Source organism: Giraffa tippelskirchi, chromosome 5 (genome assembly GCF_054371585.1).
Source record: "Giraffa tippelskirchi isolate mGirTip1 chromosome 5, T2T-mGirTip1v1.2.pri, whole genome shotgun sequence".
In the NCBI taxonomy this organism is placed as follows: domain Eukaryota; kingdom Metazoa; phylum Chordata; class Mammalia; order Artiodactyla; family Giraffidae; genus Giraffa; species Giraffa tippelskirchi.
In genome coordinates, this window is record NC_137279.1 from 71,833,065 (window position 1) to 71,855,968 (window position 22,904).

At 42.3% G+C, this 22,904-nt stretch overlaps 2 protein-coding genes across 8 annotated transcripts in view; one reads left to right on the forward strand and one right to left on the reverse strand.

Annotated features, from left to right (window-relative positions):
• The window catches only part of LOC145506691 (uncharacterized), a 28,543-nt gene extending 26,138 nt beyond the window's left edge, over positions 1–2,405 (forward strand). For all 7 annotated transcript variants that reach the window (XR_014054181.1, XR_014054182.1, XR_014054183.1 and 4 more), the window contains 2 exons: positions 389–509; positions 2,155–2,405. Coding sequence is in view for 4 of the 7 variants with exons in the window: in XM_081491942.1 (XP_081348068.1) it covers positions 389–487 (99 nt within the window). In the remaining 3 variants the exon portion in view is untranslated. The remainder of the gene's footprint in view (positions 1–388; positions 510–2,154) is intronic.
• The window catches only part of LOC145505193 (uncharacterized), a 133,980-nt gene extending 116,399 nt beyond the window's left edge, over positions 1–17,581 (reverse strand). Inside the window, exons 1-4 of the mRNA XM_081486971.1 lie at positions 17,549–17,581; positions 17,441–17,456; positions 14,466–14,540; positions 13,212–13,277 (exon numbers count right to left, since the gene is read on the reverse strand). Of these exons, the coding sequence (XP_081343097.1) occupies positions 13,212–13,277; positions 14,466–14,540; positions 17,441–17,456; positions 17,549–17,581 (190 nt within the window). The remainder of the gene's footprint in view (positions 1–13,211; positions 13,278–14,465; positions 14,541–17,440; positions 17,457–17,548) is intronic.
• Between the last annotated feature and the right edge of the window lie 5,323 nt (positions 17,582–22,904).

A 22,904-nucleotide genomic window follows, 5' to 3' on the forward strand; every position in this document is an offset into this window, starting at 1 on the left:
TAAAATTTTCTTTTTGTGATCCATAGTCTCTTCTTTGTATCCCTTCCCCATCTCCTCTTTCCATGTTTTTATGATTATCCTCCTGGAGCACCTGGTCTCCTGTAGACACTGGGGATCCTAGGAGCTTATATAAAACCTATGAATTTGTCTGCAGCCCTATTCCCTTACTCTGTTAGCATCGCCCTGTCCCCTGACCTCATGTCTGCACCCTTGAACCTGACTTTATCACTGTAACTGGCCTGAGCTGGAGTTGAGGCTGTAGTCAGCAGGTCTGGACCCACACAGCTGAAGGGCCCCCATGAAGTCTGCACTGCCCTGGGCTCCTCCATATGGCGACTTTGCTGCCCTGGCAGGGCGTGGACCTGCCTGACTGATCTCTTCCTTCCAGATGTCAGAAAACTCTCTGGTTGTTTCCCTGGGGAATGCTTTTGAAGATATCAACAATGATGATGATGATGATAAAGAAAACCAGAAAGAGCAAGAGTGAACGTGGGACCTGGGGTGAAAAGGTGAGGCAGACAAGGTCATGTGTCTCCATCATGTCCTCAACTTGCTTGGTGGTGCTTCAGAATAACCAGCAAAAATACTAGGGTCTGCTGCTGTGTGTGACCACAAAAGTGGAAACAAGAGCGTGGTAACAATCCGTGCAGATGAGTGGAGGATGCCCTGAGCACATCTCCCCAGGGTACAGGTCCCATCCCCAGATGCCCCTGAGGTTGCTTGTCTGGCTCTGCCTGCAGCTCTTATATTTCCGGTGAAGCGGGGGGGCACTGTGGGGCCACTGTGTGTAGGAGTCCAGGAGCTGCCGTCCCAGTGTGTTCTCTTCGAAGGTCCCCCCTGGGGGCTTCCTCATCTCCCTCAGCAGTATCCAGCTCTGCCCTCCAACCCCCCTAAAGGCAACAACGGGCATCCCTAGTCCATCACCGGCTGCAGAGAGAGGTTGGGGCAGCCCCTCCATCCCCAGTCCTGGCTCCTGGGATCAGAGTGAAGGAGACCAGAGCTCGTGCAGGCAGGGGGTCACCTGGCAGCTCTGCATCCCTGGGTGCTCCCTGGTCCTGAGGATCCCAGCCAGCCTGGGGGTGCCCGAGTCTGGGGTCCCTCGGGTTCTGGAACCCTGGGGTCCTTGGTCACCTCAGGCACCTTTTCTCAACCTGAAGTTGGAGGTTCTGTTTTTTTTTCTGTGTGTGTTTCCAATTCCCAAATAAAGAAACACCAGAATGCAATTCAGTGCCGTGTACACTTGGGATGATGGTGCTGGTGGTAAGGAACCCACCTGTCAATGCAAGAGAGGAAAGAGACTCGGGTTCGATCTCTGGGTAGGGAAGGTCCCCTGGAGAAAGAAATGGTCACCCACTCCAGTATTCTAGCCTGGAGAATCCCGGTGACTGAGGAGCCTGGTGGGCTATCATCCATAGGGTTGCACAGAGTCAGACACGACTGAAGAGACGGAGCAGCACACTTGGGATGAGGGGCAGGATTCAAGTTACTCATGTTCCTTTTATGTTTTTCCAAGTCTGTCATTAATAACATATCTTGTTTTATTACCATTTAAAAAGCAGTGTCTTTTGTCAATTTTAATGCCGCAATATGCTAAACATATAAAATATACATTTTTATTACAACAACATAATGCCAGTTTAAAATCATAAACCTCAGAAGAGTTTGGCTGGGGGTTGGAAAGGATTATTAGGGAAAAGAGAGACCCCAGGTGTCTGTCCATTTCCAGCACTCAGGTCTCAGGAGCAGTTGTACTGAGTGTAGGGTGGGTGGCAGGTTCTCCTATCCCTGTGTCATCTCACCTCATGCTCCTCCAAGGGCTTGAAATGAAAAGGGGACTCAAACTTTTAGTCCTGCATCCCAGAATGCCCTGTTCGTCTGCCTGAGTCTCACTATCCAGGGGACCCATCAGTTGAGGGTTGCCAGCCAGATGCCCAGGTGTACTTGCTTCTGTGGGACATTTCTAAACACTTCCCGCTCACAGACAGCATCCTCAGAAAAGACCAGCAAACAGACCCAGTGCCCTGCAGATCTGAGCCCCAAAGCCAAGTTAAGATCCTGGGAAGTCTTCTGGGTCCTGCACACCCTCCCCCGGGAACCCTCCTCTGTCTGACAGTGCACCTCCCAGGGACTCCATCACCTGTGTTCATGTTGCAGGCTCTACGCTGAATTCCTGAAGACCTGGACCCCATTCTGGACCCCAGAGGGGATGGAGCCGCCACAGCACCAGGAGCCTCATCTGGACCAGACCATGGGAGGCCTCACTGCTTCTTTCCTGAGAGCCCTCATTTAGTATAACTTAAGTTGTTTTGTTGTATAGATTTAGTGTTAGTTTTATCTACAAGTTCTGTATGTATCTCTATGTTCAATATTTATAGGTAAGGTGTTTCATTAAAGTTTTTAATCTATCTTGTTACTTTTTAAATACTTTTTTGTAAAAATACACACATGTATGGAAAAGCAACCTCAACAGAGGTAGAACTTAATGAATTGTTGTAAGGCAATCACCCTCGTGTCCACCACCAAGATCTCCACCTTCGCACACAACTCAGTCTTTGCTGAGTAAGGAACTGCAAATTTAGTCCTTATATCTGTCCGCATGTCATTGTCTTTAAGGATTCTGTTTTCTCACGTCTGCTCATTCCACTAGTCATAGGAGATCAATATACTCTAGATCTTTCATTATTTGCATGTAAGGACTTTTGAAACTCATTCTGCTTGGCTGGTAAAAAGTTCATAATTCATCGCTTCTCTCCTTGTGTTACTTAAATGTGTTTGTCTCTTCTCTTCTAACACAAAGAATTTCTCTCCAAAAAGGCTCTTAAAATTCTAGTTTTTATTCCCTTATATTTCTCCCTCTCTTTTATTCCAGCTACCCAAAGGACTATTATTTTTAAAACCTAGTAGCTTTACTACAGTTCATTTGCTATTAGTCATTGCAAGAATATACCCATTATTCTTTTTAATAAACAGCTTCAAACCCTTTTATCCAGAAAACTTTGCATCATAATGTTTAATATTTGCTGTATATCCTTGCTGTGATTTTACTTTCAGAGACTCCAGTCATTCATACAAGGCCAGGGTAGCCTATTGTGCTGCAGTCCATGGGGCTGCAGAGAGTAGGGCACAACTGAGCAACTGAACAACAGCAATCATTCACTTATCAGATCTCTTATGATGATCTTCCACTTTTAACATATTCATCAAATATGTTACATCTCTTTCCTTGATTTATTTTCCAGGAGTTTTCTAAAAGACATATTTTTTTAAGAGGCTCTTCTTTTCATCTACTGTTTCTTATAAGGCATTATTTCTCAGTGTGTTTCTCCTACTTTCACTTTCATTTTCAAAGTGATTTTTTAACTTTTTCTTATTATTTTCTGAGTTCCTCACACTGATTTCTGAGTTTTCTCAATTCTGACGTATGACGTCCTTTCAAAACTTGAATTTTTTTTTCTCTACTTTTTGTTGTTAACAGTGTTTACTCCTTATTGTTAAGCACAGCATCATGCATGAATGAGAACGTTTATATCCATGGAGAAGTTGCTAAGCATTTCTGTAAAGTTTTCATTCCAATTGCAAAGAGAGGCAAAGCCAAAGAATGTTCCAACTAGAGCACAATTGCACTCATCTCACACACTAACAAAGTAATGCTCAAAATTCTCCAAGCCAGGCTTCAACAGTATGTCAACCGTGAGCTTCCAGATGTTCCAGTTGGATTTAGAAAAGGCAGGGGAACCAGAGATCAAATTGCCAACATCTGTTGGATCATAAAAAAAGCAAGAGAGCTCCAGAAAAAAACATCTACTTCTGCTTTATTGAATATGCCAAAGCCTTTGACTGTGTGGATCACAACAAACTGTGGAAAATCCTTCAAGAGATGGGAATACCAAACCAACTTACCTGTTTCCTGAGAAATCTGTGCGCAGGTAAAGAAGCAACACTTAGAACCAGACATGGAACAACAGACTGGTTTCAGATTAGGAAAGGAGTACGACGAGGATGTATATTGTCACTCTGCTTATTTAACTTATATTTAGAGTACATCATGCAAAATGCTGGGATGGATGAAGCACAAGTTAGAGTCAAGATTGCCGGGAAAAATATCAATAACCTCAGATATGCAGATGACACCACCCTTATGGCTGAAAGCAAAGAGGAACTAAACAACCTCTTGATGAAAGTGAAAGAGGAGAGTGAACAAGCTAGCTTAAATCTCAGCATTCAAAACACTAAAGTTAAAACTAAAATGAGCATCAGGTCCCATCACTTCAGGGCAAATAGATGGGAAAACAATGGCAACAAAGACAGATTTTATTTTCTTGTGCTCCAAAATCACTGCTGATGGTTGTTACTGCAGCCATGAAATTAAAAGATGCTTGCTCTTTGGAAGAAAAGCCATGACAAATCTAGACAGCGTATTAAAAAGCAGAGACATTAATTGCCAACAAAGGTTCGACTAGTCAAAGCTGTGGTTTTTCCAATAGTCAAATATGGATATGAGAGTTGGACCATAAAGAAGCTGAGCACCAAAGAAGTAATGTTTTTGGACTGTGGCTGGAGAAGACTCTTGAGAGTTCCTTGGACAGCAAGCAGGTGGACAAATGATCTTTGTCAGGGTTCTAAAATTACCAAGTGAAGAAAGAATAGTCTCCTCAACAATCAACAGAATAAAAAACCAACCTACATAATGAGAGGAAGCATCTGCAAACTTTGTAACTGAATAAGGGTCCGATATCCAGAATATATAAGAAACAGGTACAACTCAACTTGAAAACAACAGCAGGCAAATAATTGAGTTTAAAAAATGTGTAAAGAGCTTCAATAGACATTTCTTCATAGAAGACATTGAAGTGATCAATACATATAGGAAAAGTGCTCAATATCAGTCAGCATCAGAGAAATGGAAACAAAGTCAAAAGGAGATATCACCTTTGAGGATGCACATTTTATATGTATATAAATATATAAAACAGATGTTGGCAAGGATGTGGAGAAGTGGAACTTTTCTACCCTGTTGGTAGGAATTTGAAATGGCATAGCCATTATGGAAAACAGTGGAGGTCCTTGAAAACATTACTAAGAAAACTATATCATAAGATGCAGCAATCACTTACTAGAGTTTATGTCCAAAGGAGATAAAACTAGAATGTCCAGGAGAGATCTACAACCTCATGTCCATTGCTGCACTGTGTAAAACAATCAAGATAGAGAAACAACCCAGTGCCCAAAAGCTGATGAATCAATAAAGAAAATGTGGTGTATATGTACAGTGGACTGTGATTCAGTCTAAAAAAGAAGGAAATCCTGTCATTTGCAGCAATATGCATGAAGCTGGAGGACATTAGTAAGAGTGAAATAAGCCAGTCAAAGGAGGACAAATTCTGCATAAGTCCATTTAACTGAGGTATCTAAAGGAAAACTCCGAGAAGCAGAGAGTAGAAGGTTGTTCCAAGAGTTGGGAGGAGGTTGATACGGGGAGTGTCTGTTATGGGGAGTGTCTGTTGAATAGTTACAAAGTTTTAGTTGCAATGGAAAAGTTCTAGAGACCTGCTGTACAACAGGGTGCATGGAGTTAAGAGGATTGACTGGACACATCAAAACCTACAAGGCAAAACTGTACTGAACTTCCTCTGTGCCTGGAGGCTCCTCCGTGCTCCTCCGTTCTCAGATTCCTCTAGAACTGGGTGTGGCATGTGGGTACCAACAGGGGCTCCCTGAAGAAGGAAGGAGCCCCCAACCCCAGGACTAGGTGTCTCGGGTGAGGGGAGAGGATTCATTCCGAGGCTCTAATATGAAAGAGTTTGAATGGGGGAAGTGGCAGAGGGATGAATCACAACCAATCAAAATGCCATGAGACCTACTAAGAGGTGAGATTTACTAGTAAATGAATCTGCGATTGACCCAGTAAGGGGGATCCTGAAATGGAGTTTGTTCATTAAGAATCCTGTAGACTTCCCTGGTGGCTCAGTGGTTAAGAATCTGCATGCCAATGCAGGAGATTCAGACTTGATCCCTGATTGGGAAGATTCCCATGCCACAAAGCAACTAAGTCAGTGGGCCATGACTACTGATCCAGTGCTCTAGATCCCAGGAGCAGCAACCACTGAGCGCATATGCCAAAACTGAAGCCCGAGAGCCCTAGAACCCACGCCCTGGAACAAAGAAGCCACCACAGTGAGAAACCTGTGCACCACAACTAGAGAGTAGGCCTCACTCTCCACAAGCAGAGAAAAGCCTGGGCAGCCACCAAGACCCAGCACAGCCAGTACAATATATATGGGATGCTACCATCCTGCTCCTTGCTATTTCACCTGCATTGTCTGGCCATTTCAAGATGGCTGTTTGCTGATTAACAAAGGAAAGACTGGTGCCTGATGAAAGGTTTTAGCCTGAAAGGCTAAGAGGATTGTGGCCCTCTGCTGGTTTCCCTGCTAACCAATGAGCCAATCTGCTGTTAATTCCCCCTGTAACTAACTGGTAGACTCCCTATTCCCCCAGGGTGAAGAACACTGCTGCTGTGTTCTTCCTGTTACCTGCTACCATAGTGGGTGTCTCTCCAGGACCCTTTCACTTCAGACGTGCAGGACATCCCATCTATTTTACTTTGGTATTTCTGTCATTGGTTCTGGTATCTTTCTTTGGCCTCAAGTCCAGGCAAGTACAGGGCTTGCAAGCCCGTGAAGTGTAGCCTAACAGCTTCTGCAGAGTATTTGTCCGGCCTGATTTGGTGATTCATTTATAGGTATTTCCTGGGCTCACGCACACATCCCAGGTACTCATGAGCCTTTGGGACACTGAAATGGCAATGTCAACACCCAGATCTTAGAGGAATTCCCAGCAGGTGTTCCTCTTGAGGGGACAGGTATGGACACAGGGCCCAGGGTGCCTGTGCTGAACATCATCAGAGAAGAGGTGAGGAGGGAGAGAGGGACATCGTGTCTCCTCACGAGCCCATCCCTCTACCACTGACTCTGAGATCAGGGAGGGAGGGACACAGGGCCTTCAGAGAGACACGACCAGCACACTGAACACTACACACCACACTGAGAGAATGACACAAGGCACGAGGAACTGAAATGACATATCTTGCTCATAGACTTGAGAGTTACTACTGTTGACATTTGTACACTACAGAAAGCGAAGTATAAATTCATTGCAACTCCAATCAAAATGTTAATGTCATTTTCATAGAAATGGAAAAAACAAGTCCAAAAATATATGTGGAACCACTAAGGACCCCAAATAGACAGAATAATCTTGAGAACAAAGATCAGATTTCTCACCTCTGATTTCAAAATACATTACAAAGATATAGGATTTAAAGCTGTATGATACTGGCAGAAACAGATGTATAGCCCTAAAGACCAAAATAAAAGGCCCCAAGTAAACTCATGGTCAAATGAAATTCACCAAGGTTCTAAGACAACAAAATAGGGAAAGGTTAGTTTCTTCAATAATCAGTTGGACAAAAAGATAACCTACAGAAAACTTAACAAACTAAATATCAGATAAAGAGCTCATACTCAAAATATATAAAAAAATACCACAACTCAAATGCAAAACAAACAAAAAATTAAAATGGTAGATAAACAAGTTGAGGACTGTGCAAAGACTTAAACAGACATTTCCATAGCAAGACATACAAATGAATAACATACACAGGAAAAGGTTTTCAACCTCACTAATCATCAGAGCAATGCAAATCAATACCTCACGCCCTGTTATGCTGAGCATTACAAAGGTAAAAAATTAAGAGGTTAAGGCCATGATGTGAGGAGCTGAAACCTTTGTACACTTCTAGTAGGAATGTAAATTGTGCAGCTATTTTGTGGAAAGTGAAAGTTGCTCAGTCATGTTCGACTCTTTGCGTCCCATGGGCTATACAGTCCATGGAATTCTCTAGGCGAGAATACTGGAGTGGGTAGCCTTTCCCTTCTCCAGGGTATCTTCCCAACCCAGGGGTTGAACCTAGGTCTCCTGCATTGCAGGTGGTTTCTTTACCAGCTGAGCCACAAAGAACAGTACAAAGGTTCCTTATAAAAGTATAAACAATATCATATGATTCAGCAAACACAGTTCTGGATATATATACAAAGGAAATTAAATCAGCATCACAGAGCAATATATGCAATCCTAAATTTACTGCAACATTTTTCACAACAGACTGGACACACAACCAACTTCAGGTAAAAAATAAGTGTCCTATGCCTGAGATAACTTTAGATTACTGGGAGAAACTTAATTCTCAAAAGAACTGCATAAGACTCTTAGTCTCTTAGAGAGGATGAAAAGAATATTAAAATTAAAGTGCCCAAATTTTCTTAGTATGAAATGGTGCCCCCAAAGTTCTACAGATAGTGAAGCTTCATATACACACAGCACCTGCCAGGGTTTACCCCAATCTTGCAAGGACTGGGAAGATGACACCTGGGAACATCTGAGGAAAGGTCACAAGGTGGGCATGACTGGGCTGTGGGGAGCAGGGGCAGGGCTGTCTGGAGGGAGTAGTGGGTTCTAAAGGGAGCAGTCACCCCAGGTCCTGCTGCTCTGAGTCTCTGACCTAGGTCTGGTCAGTGCCAAGAGACCAGGTCAGCAGGGCTGCGAGAGCAAATGTGTAAAGAAAGCCAGCGGCCCCTTCACAGTCTCTAGAATCCATGGCCATGCTGCTCTCCAGGGGCACATGGACTGCTCTCACGAGGAAGCACCTTCAGCACAGCATCCCTGGGGAGGTGCGGTGCTGAGATGAGCTCCACGAGACTCAGTCCAGGCAGGGATGCCAGAGTACATGAGCTCTGACTCATCCAACCCCGAGAGCACCCTTTACATGAGGAATAAACAGTGAGGACAAACATGAGGGGAAGCCACACGTCCTGAAAATGCAGAGGGAGAGGGTTCACATCTCACCCACCACCTGACACTCACTGCAAGAACGTGGTCTTCAGTAGCTATGAGACTTGTGCCCACTAGGATATGATTATCACAGGAGCATTTAAAGATGAAGACAAAGTCCCTTGTACATAATACCCTGCAGGTACTTACCAGGTGTCAAGCTTTCATATTTGACAGTGAAAAGGCAATGAAAGAGGAGTCTTGTGAGAAAGGACATTTCTAAATGGAAAAGCAAGAAGGGATGACTCTAAGTACAGCACAATAAAGCACATGGACACATAGCTCTATTTCATCATTAAAATATGAAAAAAAATCACAATTCTACACTTTTTCTTTTCTTCCTCAGTTTATATTCACCTTCCTTCATTTCAAAATAAACAGGTGCGACCTGATTGGTCTGGGAACCCTGTCTCTCTAGGTCTCACCTTAGAGTTGCATTCTCTTCCACATCACTGCCACAAATACTCTCCACGTTCCATTCTGTAGAAAGACAACCATGAGCAGTAATACACTTATTATACAAGCTGACCCATCCATCTCTCCTCCTCTGCTTGGCTCACACAGCCTCTCCCTGGTCTTCACTCTGGGTTCTCAGGCCTCAACTGTGCTTTGCAGAGTCAGAGCCCTTCAACAAGACTTTGATCATGGTTGCAAAATTTCACCTGAGAGAGAAATGCTGAGAGAATCACCTTTCAACCTTACACTTTTACAGGCCCAGTTTTGCTCTTACCTTCAAGCTTACCAACCTGAAATTCCAACTCTTATGGACACACTTGAAATACGGATAGTGTGACCAAGCAATTGCATGATTTTTGTTGTTTCTTTAATTTAAAGTTAATTATTGCTTGAAATATGTTCATTATAGATAGGCAGATCTGACTAGTGACTACTACACTGCAAAGTTCAGCTCTAAGAGCTCCAAAAATAAGCAAAAAGCATTGAACTATTTGTTGTAGTTGTTCTTTATTGCAGAAGGTTGTATGGCCTGAGATGATCATTTGTAGGTATCTGGGGTCTTGGACCCAGACCAGGCATTGGGAGAGTCCTTGTGGACATTCCTGTAGTAAGGTGAACACTCAGATCCAAAGAAAATTCCCAGTAGGTGGCTCACTTATAGGCAGAAGTGAAGAGCATGGCCCAGAGCTCCTGTACTACAAGTAACAAGAGGGCAGGTATAGAGGGGAGGGAGGAAATTTCACTGTCTTCATGAGCTCATCTTTCCCATCCCTGACTCTAGAGGATCCAAGCAAGGCAGTGGAAAAGTCTCCTTGGGAAGTGAAATATTTGTGCACTGAAAATCATAGGACACTGTTGAAATCAAAAAGAGACAAGTAATTGGAATGACATAGCATATTCATAGACTGGAATATTTAGTGTTGTTGAACTTTCTATACTACTAAAAGTGATGTACATATATATCAAAACCTCTCACAACATCTCATGTCATTTTCATGTAATGGAGAATTCATTCCAAAATACTTATGAAAACCAAAAGTAACCCAAAGAGACAAAATAATCTTGAGAGCAAAGAACAATGTGGTCTTAAGGCTTCCTGAATTCAAAATACATAAGAATGCCATAGCAGTCAAAACAGTGTTCTACCGGCAACAAAATAGGCAGTGAGACCAATGAACCATAAGAAGGGAATCTCCAATAAATTGACACATGTGTGGCCAAATGATCTTTGCCAAGGACTTAAAATAACCAAGTGAAGAAAGAACAGTCTTCTCAACAATCAACAGAAAAAAAAAGGTAACTTATAGAATGAGAGGAAGTATCTACAAACTTTGTATCTGAATAAGAGACCAATATGCAGAATATATAAGAAATGAGTACAATTCAACCTCAAAACAACAGCAGGCAAATAACTGAGTTTAAAAAATGTGTATAAAGCTTCAATATATATTTCTTCATAGAAGACAGAGAAGTGATCAATACATGTAGGAAAAGTGTTCAGCATCACTAAGTATCAGTGAAATGGAAACCAAGTCAAAAGGAAATATCACCTTTCAGAATGTGTATCATTAAAAAAGAAAAGAGGAAGAAAAACACCCAGATATTGGCAAGGATGTGGAGAAGTGGAACTTCTGTACCCGGTTCGTAGAAATGGCATAGCCATTATGGAATTAAAATGGCATAGCCATTATGGAACAATTTGGAAGTCCCCCAAAATATTATTAGCAGAATTATCATTAGATCAAGAAATCACTCTTTTCAGTTCATGTCCAAAGGAGATAAAACTACAGTGTCCAAGAGATATATATAACCTCATGTCCATTGCCACATTATACACAACAACCAAGAGAGAACAACTGCCCTGTGCCCAAAAGCCGATGAATCAATGAAGAAAATGTGGTGTATACATACACTGGAGTGTGACTCAGTGTTTTATAAGGAAGGAAATCCTGTCATTTGCAGGAATATGAATAAAACTGGAGGACACTGGTAAGAGGGAAATAAGCCAGTCAGAGGAGGACAAGTATTGCATGACTCCATTTACCTGAGGTATCTAAAGGAAAATTCAGAGAAGCAGAGAGCAGAAGGGTGGTTTAAAGAGCTGGGAGGAGGTAACACGGGGAGTGTCTGTTCAATGTTTATAAAATTTTAGTTTCAAGATGGAAAAGTTCTAGAGACCAGCTGAACAACACAGTGCATGGAGTTAACAGGGCTGACTGGACACTTGAAAGCTTAAGAGTCAAAACTGGGCTGAAGTTCCTCCATCTATTTGTGAAGGCTCTTCTTTTCCCAGATTCCTCAAGAAAAGGGTGTGGCATGTGGATACTAGCAGGGGCTCCCTGCAGAAGGAAGGAGCCTCTCCAGTACTAATTACTGAGATGAGGGGGGAGGATTCATTCAGAGGCTCTAAAAGGAAAGGTTGTGAATGGGACACATGGCAGAGTGATGAATCATGACCAATCAAAATCCCATAAGACCACTAAGAGATGAGATTTACTATTAAATGAAGGTGTGATTGACCCAGTAAGGGGGCTTCTGAAACACAGTTTTGCTCATTAAGAATCCTGTAGGGCTTCCCTGGTGTCTCAGTGCTAAGAATCTTCCTGCCAATGCAAGAGATACAGGCTCGATCCCTGGTCTAGAAAGATTCCACATGCCGCAGAGCAACTAAACCCATGCAGCACAACTACTGAGCCTGTGCTCTAGAACCCAGAAGCCGCAGCTACTGAGCCCGCAGGCCAAAACTACTGCAGCCCCAGAGCCCTAGAACCCGTGCTCTGCAACAAAGAAGCCTCCACAGCAAGAAGGCTACGCTCCATGGCTAGAGACTAGGCCTCGCTCTCCACAAGTTGAGAAAAGCTTGCACAGCAAAGAAGACCCAGCACAGTCAGTAAAAACTTAATAAAAATTATAAAAATCCCTGTAAACATTTTCTTGGGTAGTGGTGAATTTGTCTTCCAGGTTAAAGGATGTTCACTTCATATAAAATCAATGTAAATAGTGAATGTGTATACTTTCATTTTATATACACACTCATTCAGTGGTGATGGGAATTTATGTGGGGAAGTTGACACCAGTAACAGTGATGTTTAGGGTGACAAACGTCAAGGAAACCACAACACAAAAATATTCACACACACAAAAATCACACTACACATTACACATAGAGACACACTCATTCCCATGGACAGAAACTTACACTATTAACCATAATGCAGCTTCTTCCTGGAACCACAGCAATCAGCCATATTACTCTATTTATAAATTACTTTCTATTACCAGGGCCCCTACACTTATTACCAGCAGGAATTTGAAAACAATTTCCCTCTACATTAAAATCAGCGAGAAAGCCTCAACTTTCTCATCTACAAAGCTTTTTCTTCCCAAGTGAAAGATTTTAGAATACATATCGCTTTCACGTGCAGAAAGGGCCAAATACAAATACAGAAGAGAAGACACAATGAGGATAAAGTCACACGGAGGCACAGTCTTTGGTTCATTTGGGGACAGTAGAAAACCTGATGAGGAGCAGTGGTGGAGTCCAGGGTACCCAGCAAGGTCAGAGCACACACACTCAGGATGAAAGGCAAGACCTTTGCCTGGAGGATGGAACTTCCAAGTCCATTTGGGTTGGAAATTACCAAATTCCTTTCCTAGAGGAAATTTGCTGCAGGAGAGAGAGAACTCTACTCTACAGAGTGTAACAGATGTTAACAATTTTAATATACTGTGAACTGAGGCATCATGAGTTGGTAACAAGACTCTCACTCCACATTATCCCAATCAAGGGAATTGTCTATATCCAGAATGAACACCCTCAATACTCATAAACGAAATCTACTTTTTGAAAACAAAAAAAGGCTTGCCTTGGAGAAACACTGTCTCTTCTGTCCTGTCACGAGTTGGGTTGACTGGCAGGTCCTCAGTAAAACCTAGAGGGACACAGAGTGGCTATTTGAACACTGGAGAGGCTGCCTGGAAACCGTTTAGGGGGTTTTCTCTTTGTGTGGACATGGGGTGGTGTGTTCGGATGTGGACGTTTAGTAAACATGCGCTGAACTTGTGTCCATCCATCCTCTTTAGAGGAGGAAGGAAAGTAGAGGAGGAAGGAGATGAAAACAGAGCTTTGGCTTTCTAGCTAAGAGGAACCTAATCAAAAGGACATATTCAATGAAAAAAACAAAAAAAAGGAAAACTCTAAAGCACATGATACTGTTCAGTAAAAGAGACCCACGAGTCCTCCTGCTTATTTTGAGCTCCTACTAAATTGCCACGGTCTGTTGATTTTTCCCAGATCACTCTTCCTCCTGGATCCACAGTTGCTGCTACTCTAATTAGCATGCTTTCTATGAGACTTTGTTCTTGAATAAAAGTAATCTCTGTTAGAGGACGGAATTCAATCCTGGATAAAGTATGCTACTATATTTATTCATTTATCATTTGTCTTAAAGAAAATCAAATATACAAGATCTGATAATACTGAATTCTTACTATTTAAATACAGCCACTATCAATAATATCATATTTGTCTATCAATATCAGTTTTTCTATACAGGCTGTGCATGTCCACAGAGTCAGTGTCTCTCCATACTCACAAGGACCATACGTTTGCTGGGACAGTTACTTATAGAAAGCACCAGGTAAGCACTGACTGTCTGTAATCCATGTAGGAGATTGGCAGTAAGACTCATGTTCACCAGGCTAGCAATCAAGTTTTATTTTGAGTTCTTTGTTGCCACTAACCCTTGGGTGTGTGCTGCAGGAATTGATCACTTGAAAGGTAATGTTACCCGATATAATAACACATTTTCCCCACTCTTATCTGTTTATTCAGTGACACGTGCACTGATGGATGAGACCTGTATTGTCTACATGAACCTACACAACTCTCTGTAAGTTGACAAAAGGATGTAGGTCTCGAGGTGACTTTCTTACTAATACCTGGGCCAAAAGTCCACTGTTAATCTGCCCATAGCTCCCCTGGGTTCTGTGAACACAGAGACCACCATATATATATATATATATGGATCAGTCTCTTGCTCTGCACTCCCAGCCCTCACCCCCAGTAGGCACCTGGGATCAGGGCTCCTCTCCAACCAGAGCCAGCAAGAGAACCTCACCTTCATCAGCTAGATTGTTCCTCAGCAGAGGGATGTCCGTGCATGCAAATTGCTTCTGTTGGCTGTACCATCCACCTGAGATTAGAGAGAAGACAACAGTGTGAGGGTGTCAGCATCTTGTGTACTGTGCATACAGGTCTTTCATTCTCATATTTGCTCTCAGAAAACTAAATGGGAATTTGTTGTTGAGTCCACAGCCCCAAAAGAAAACAGAGAGGATGCCTGTGGGAAAGGCACGAGCTTGTCCTGAAATATCTCTCGAGCCCATTTTGACCAGCAATTAGAACATTTTATTTCAAGAAGGAAAATTTTCTTCTGAAGAATGTGCTCCTGACCACAGTTTCTAATTGATGTTGTCATTTTTTTTATTTTTTATTTTTTTATTTTAAATTAGTTTATCTATTTTTTAACTGTACAATATTGAATTTGTTTTGCCATACATTGACATGAATCCACCATGGATGTGCATGTTTTCCCCTTCCAGAACCCCCCTCCCACCTCCCTCCCCATCCCATCCCTCCGGGTCGTCCCGGTGCACCAGCCCCGAGCACCCTGTATCATGCATCGAACCTGGACTGGAGATTCGTTTCACATATGATAATTTACATGCTTCAATGCCATTCTCCCATATCATCCCGCCCTCACCCTCTCCCACAGAGTCCATAATACTGTTCTATTTATCTGTGTCTCCTTTGATGTCTCGCATACAGGGTTATCTTTACTGATTAACTAAATACCATATATATGTGTTAGTATACTATATTGGTGTTTTTCTTTCTGGCTTACTTCACTCTGTATAATAGGCTCCAGTTTCATCCACCTCATTAGAAATGATTCAAATGTATTCTTTTTTAATGGCTGAATAATATTCCATTGTGTATATGTACCACAGCTTCCTTATCCATTCGTCTGCTGATGCGCATCTAGACTGCTTCCATGTCCTGGCTAGTATAAACAGTGCTGCAATGAACATTGGGGTACACGTGTCTCTTTCAAGTCTGGTTTCCTCAATGTGTATGTCCAGCAGTGGGATTGCTGGGTCATATGGCAGTTCTATTTCCAGTTTTTTAAGGAATCTCCACATTGTTCTCCATAGTGGCTGTACTAGTTTGCATTCCCACCAACAGTGTAAGAGGGTTCCCTTTTCTCCACACCCTCTCCAGCATTTATTGCTTGAAGTCTTTTGGATAGTAGCCATTCTGATGGGTGTGAAATGGTACCTCATTGTGGTTTTGATTTGCATTTCTCTGAAAATGAGTGATGTTGAGCATCTTTTCGTGTGTTTGTTAGCCATCCGTATGTCTTCTTTGGAGAAGTGTCTGTTTAGTTCTTTGGCCCACTTTTTGATTGGGTCGTTTATTTTTCTGGAATTGAGCTGCAGGAGGTGCTTGTATATTTTTGAGATTAATTCTTTGTCCGTTGCTTCGTTTGCTATTATTTTCTCCCATTCTGAAGGCTGTCTTTTCACCTTGCTTATAGTTTCCTTTGTTGTGCAAAAGCTTTTAATTTTAATTAGGTCCCATTTGTTTATTTTTGCTTTTATTTCCAATATTCTGGGAGGTGGGTCATAGAGGATCCTGCTGTGGTTTATGCTGGAGAGTGTTTTGCCTATGTTTTCCTCTAGGAGTTTTATAGTTTCTGGTCTTACATTTAGATCTTTAATCCATTTTGTGTTTATTTTTGTGTATGGCACACACCTTCTTTTAAATGCCTTTTGATTAATTAAGTCAGGCCCACCCAGGATGATATATCTTTTAATAAAACTGACTGCTTAGGACTGATTAACTAAACTAATTTAATTACAGTCGCAAAATTCCCACACAGCATTGCTGAGAATAACTGAGTCTCTGGGAAGTGTATGAACACAGTATAACCTAGTTATTTCACAGCCTCCTTGAAATTTCATAGGAGTGTATCTCCTGTAGCCTACCCAAAGTAGAAAAACACTAGAAAGGGAATTCTGGAGGATTTAGTTCAGAAGCAAAGCTGTGTGGGAAACCATGACAGTGGATACAGCAGTCATGGTAGTCTGGGGGCAAGCACTGTGGACAAGGAAAGCAAATTCATTTTCTGAGTAAGTGTATTTTCCATTAAAAGCAAGATGTTTCCCAATTCTATAAAGAAAGGGATATACGGTAGTCAGTCTGCCACCAAGTAGCTGTCTGATCCCCTCAGAGGATTCAGCGTCAGTCTCCATTGTTGGTATATGGACATTCAACAGTGTCTATAGCCAGGCCAGCCTTGGGGGTGGAATTCAGCATTGCTAAGCTTATGCTGATCCCATCCTTGTCACCAGAGCTGCTTTGTTCATGAGTCACTGGGGAACGACAGAGGTGGCTGAGCAGGATGCTGACAGACGTGCATAGTAGAGGCCGTCTTAGTCACTTGATTGCTAAAGTCCCTCTTTTCTGTTTGTTTTGTTTTGTTTTTACTAATTCACATGGAACAAAATTATCTTACTATCCTGTTTCCAAAGACATCTATCTACATACCATCTTCAGGACTCTTTCTTCGTGAATCTTACAATTGTGCCCTGATCATTCCACCAAACCATTGGCCACATTTTATGAACTGGTATTGAGCTGGTCATTTGGCATCTCTCCTTATAGGCAAAAACAAACAGGCAATTACGCTGACTGAAGCTCTGCCTTTTACTGAAAAAGAAGTCCCTATGCCCAACTTACAGGGAGGCTAAACAAGAACAGAAGGTCAGGGTGTGGAGCCCAGAAAGATGTACTGAGGGCCCTGCAAGCAGAGGAGTGGCTCATGCCTTAAAAATCCCAAACTCCCTGAAAGCTCTCAGTGACGCCCTTTCCTAGGAAGGTGAGGCAGGGGCGTGCTGAATTGTAAACATCTCGGTGTCAGACCCCTTGTTCTGGGGGTCAGGTCATGGTCAGGTAACTGTTCCCCTAAATATCTCATGAGTGTTAGGCTCTGTTCTGACAAGAAAGGGCAGGGCCTGAGGCACGACTTACCCTCCAGAGTCCAGTCCTGGCTGAGTCAGAGCTCAGCTGGCAGCGCCCTCAGGGCCGGGTCCTCAGACCTTGCTCAGCCGTCATCGCTGAGGGAGCCGGGTGCCCAACCCAACTGGCCCTCAGGCTCCTCAGGCCGGCCATGTGGTGGGGGTGTGGGAGCAGGTCCTGCAGATGGCATCCCAGGCAGACAGGGCTGCCAGGAGGTGGCAGAGACGGGGAGAGGGTCACTGCCTCCTCAAGGCCTGGGCGCGGCCAGTAGGGTCCACAGTGAGGGCTCTGGAGATCAGCAGGACACAGCCCCCTACATGTCCCCTGAACCCTCAGATCACCCACTGGTCTGAGGCTGGATGAACTGGAGCACCCTGGGGAGAAGGCCAAGATTGACTCTTACCTCACTGTCCACCTGACGATCCCTGCTCCACTGACTTTGTCAGAACGCCCCCACTAACGGTCACTCACTGACAGTTGCTTCCTTGGGGGAGGAGCCCATTGCAAATGGCTGAACAGGACTTGTTGCCTGGTGACAGGGTGCAGAGTAATAGCTCACAGGTACGGCTGTGCTGAATCTGCACTTGGCTGTGCTCTGTTACAAGTCTCCTGGGGGAGTCTCCATTCAGCCCTGTCCTGTAGAGGTACCCCCAGATAGAAATTAGATGGCCACAGCTGTCAGCTTTGGGTGTTCTCTTTATATCACACAGTACTGTCTTTATTGGGCTCAAGAATGTGGTATATGAGTAGGAGCCATGGGGCTGTGAGCTACTTCCTTCACACAAGCTACTTTTCCCTCAGCCCTGCTCAACCCGTGTCTCCTTCATCCCCACTTCCATTGGATAATGGAGCACTGTCACACCTGCCTGACTTTGTGCCTTGGTAGGTCAGAATATCTTGCTTCATGATGGACGGCTCAAGATGCATGGTAACTCGGTGGCCCACGATTAAGCTTTAGTCTTTACCAAGACCCAGAAACCAGCCAAAAGCTATGTTCAAAAGGATACTCATTTTCCTTTTGAAAAGGATGTAGATGACATCATAGATGATGTCTGAGCTTTGCTTCAAAACCATAAGGGTAGGATTTGTGATTCACCTATAGGGACCTGCCAGTAGCGACAAACAACCTCTCTGTCTACCAATAATGCTTCGAGCATCATTAAATCTGCTGACCCTCGTGACTTAAGTGGCAGAGCAGTTTCAGCTTGTGCCCCTGGGCTGCCAGTCTGCTGCAGTCTTCCCGTTCCGACTGCTGCCTGTAGACATTAAACTTCAGCTCGTTGAATATCCTCTGACTCTTAATGAATGTTGCTTTTATATGTGAATAGAAATAGGGTGTTTAAATTATTTTGCATCTTATTATTATGTAGTTTTCTATTGCTGTCCTCAAGCAACTGCTTCTTTTTCACCCATAGTTTCCCACCATCTAATATTGATCCTGGGCTTCCCTGGAGGCTCAGTGGTAGAGAAACCGCTTGCTGATTCAGGAGATGTGGTTCGATCCCGGAATCGCAAAGATCCCCTAGAGGAGGAAAATGGTGATCCAGTATTATTGCCTGGGGAATCCCATGAACACAAGAGCCTGGCAGGTACAGTCTTTGGAGTCACAAAGGAGTTGGACATGACAGCAACTAAACAACAATATTAATGTCTGGTATATAACAGGCCCTTTAAATAAATGTATTGAATTCATCTGAATTTAATATGTGTTGCTTATAAAATTAATTATCCCCATACATATGTAACTTCTAAGATGCACATGTACACACACACACACACGTGTGCACACGTGCACACATCAATAGAAAAGCAGTTCTGAAGAAAGAAATCACCAAGTAATAACCTCATCATTCATTACCCCCTAATGAAGATATATCTAGTACTGTTTATTTGGATTAAGACCTTGATGATTAGATATTTTAAAACTCATTTCATCTCACCAATTTTGGCCTTATATGTGCTTTAAAAGGTCTCTACATGTGCTTTATCTATGCATGTGCTTTAAGAAGTCCTATTCTGTCTGATTCAGTGAATCATACATGGCTTTCATTTCCTCATTGAACTAACATCATTGCAAAACCACAAGCTTAGACATTAGCAGTTTCTCATGAATATATTATATATAACTAATATAGTTACTCTGAGCAATTATGTGATTGATACATTCTCAGATTGGTCTTGGAACAGACTGTTGGCTCAGCTTGCTGCTGCTGCTGCTGCTAAGTCGCTATAGTCGTGTCCGACTCTGTGCGACCCCATAGACTGCAGCCCACCAGGCTCCACTGTCCCTGGGATTCTCCAGGCAAGAATACTGGAGTGGGTTGCCATTGCCTTCTCCAGTGCATGAAAGGGAAAAGTGAAAGTGAAGTTGCTCAGTCGTGTCCCACTCTTAGTGACCCCATGGACTGTAGCCTACCAGGCTCCTCCATCCATGGGATTTTCCAGGCAAGAGTACTGCTTAAGAGTTAATAAATTATCTGGCTGTTCTCCACACACCTTTTATATTTGGTTCAATTAATACCCAAGCTTTTGGCAAAGGAACTGGGCAAAAGGCTAAAACTTACCTAATCGACTTTCAACAGTTACATGTTTTAATGGTATATATCACCCCTGAGTACTTGATTCCTTTGTTTTAATATATACGTAGTGCTTATATATATATAGTGCTTATATATATATAGTTGCTTATGACAATGATTATTATTTTCCTTTTATTTGCATACAGTCTAGGTATCAGAAGGCTTCTGTGAGACTGTCTCAATGATATAAGTGAGTAATTGTAGGAAATCCAAAAATATTGTATAAAAATGCATGAAATTAAACTATGATTTTAGTTCTCTGGCATCTGGTGATTTCCTAGAGAATTACAGGCAAACTTCCTTTTCTCTTGCCAAATACTGTTGACTTCCTCCAAATCTTCATTTTTACCTAATTCTATGTATGCTCTGCTGTGTGCTCAGTGGCTCAGTTGTCCAATTCTTTGTGACCCCATGGACCATAGTCCACCAGGCTCCTCTGTCTATGGGATTTCCCACTGGAGGGGGTTGCCTTTTCCTCCACCAGGGAAATATTCCTGACCCAGAGATTGAAGCTGAGTCTCCTGCGGCTCCTGTGTTTCTGTGTTGGCAGCAGTTTCTTTGCGAGTGAGCCATCTGGGAAGCCCAATTCTATGTATAGGACCCATGAAAAATAAAGGTTGCTTTTAAAGTTATTTGCATGTCTTTGAATGAAATAAAAAAATAATATAATAATATTAATATATGTGTAACTTCTGGTAGTGTTTCTATTCCACAGAGTAAATCTACCAAAGTTGTATTTGCATTTAATTATTTTTTTAAATGTAGCTATATTATAGTCTCCCTAACATTGTCTTAGTCGCTCAGTCATGTCCAACTCTTTGCAGCCCCACAGAGTCCAAATCCACTGATGCATACACTCAGTCAGTAATTAGAAAGTATTAAAGTGTGGGCTAATTATAACGTGAGAGCTAGTGCATGATCAGAGCTCATTCACCAGGTGGTGAGTAATACAGATTTTTATTCAAACCTATGTTACTTTAAACCTAACTAAATCTATATCTAGTCTAAAATACATTCTCATAGCAACTTATATAAATGATGAAAATTATGCATTTAGCTGCAAAAAACATGGATCAATCATAATCATACACTATTTTTATCAGAAAAATATTTTAATTTGATATTGTAATAGTGTCTCTTCAATATAGAAATAATTGTTAGTAGTCCACTGGCATGTTTGATAGAATTCTCATTAGTAACTTAGTAACTTGCCCTTCTCATGGACATTATAATCCCAAGCCTTATTAAGTTTTGTCCATCACACATTATTTTACTTTTAGACACTTAGTGCTCACTAGCAACCTTTTCCCATTATCCCTACACCTACCCACTAGGATCAACTAGTCCATTTTTCACGTCTGCACTCTAGTCTATGTTCAGTCGTGTCTGACTCTTTGTGACCCTTTGGATTGTAGCCCACCAGGCTCCGCTGTCCATGGAATTTCCCAAGCAAGAATACTGGAGTGGGTGGCCATTTCCTCCTCCAGGGGATTTTTCCAACACAAGAACCAAACTTGCATCTCTTGCATCTCCTGCACTGCAAGCGAATTCTTTACCACAGAGCTATTGCATTGGGGAAGCCCTGTCTCTGCACTCGATTTTGGATAATCCCTACTGACATTTTTCAAGTGTGTTCATCTTTGCTGCAGTATCTAATCTGCTTTTAGTATCATCAAACAGCTTCTCTTTGACAGTGACTTCTTTACAGCTAGGTTTTCATGTTTCTATTTTTCCTTTAATTTCTTGAATCCTATATCACAGAAACACACGGAGTACTGTTTTAGTACTCTCATCTTTTCTACCATTATTCTTCTGTCAGTGAGTCACATTTTCCTGTCTCTTGGCATGTGTAGAAATTTTCTTAATTGGATGGTGTGGTGGTTTAGTCAGTAAGTCATGTCCAATTACCATGACCCTGTGGAGTAGGTTACCATGCCCTCCTGCAGGGAATCTTCCTGACTCGGGATCAAACCTGCCTCTCCTGCATTGAAGGCAGGTTCTTTCCTTCTGAACCACCAGGGAAACTCTTAATTGGGTGTTGGACATTATAACTACTACATTGCTGAAAGTCTAGAATTTATTTTTTTCTTGAAAATAGTGTTGACTTTTGTTCTAGAAGTCAATTAAATTATTCTCACATCAGGTTGATTTTTCTCTAGACTTACTTTTAAGGATTGCTATTTTGAGTGTAAAATAGATGTTTCTCTGGAGAAAATTTAGGCTTATTATTATTATTAATATTATTATTATTATCTTGGTTCTAGACTAGACAAATTAGGCATACTATTGTTATTGTTTTACTACTAAAATATTAACCTCCAGGGAACCTTACTGAATTGCATAGGTTACTGACAGTTGACTTTCCTGTAATGTTGTTTGTATCATTAATATCTCTGCACCTCATGTAATCTGAGAATTATTTAGCTTATATTATCACCCCATCGTTTTTCTCCTAGTCTCATAAACTTTCATTGTACACATATGCAGTTTAGTATTCTTTGAAGTCACAGAGCGATTGCTATGCAGAGTTTTCCTATATAGATTCCTCTTATGTTGAACTCTGCCTTGCAACTTACAACTACCTCAAGTGCACCTAAACTTTAATCTCTGTATGTTCCACACCTGTGATCTGTCACTTGAGTCAGGTCTGACTCTTTGTGACCCTATGGGCTGTAGCCTGCCAGGCTCTTCTGTCCATGGGATTTTCCAGTTAAGAATACTGGAGTGGATTGTGATGCCCTCTTCCAGGAGATCTTACTGACCCAGGGACTGAGCCCATGCCTCTTGCATCTCCTGCATCACAGGCAGATTCTTTACCTATATGCTTTGCTCAGTGATATTACTGCACTCTAGCTGGGATTTCTGTCTCTGCACTGTGATCCCTAATGTGTCTCTGA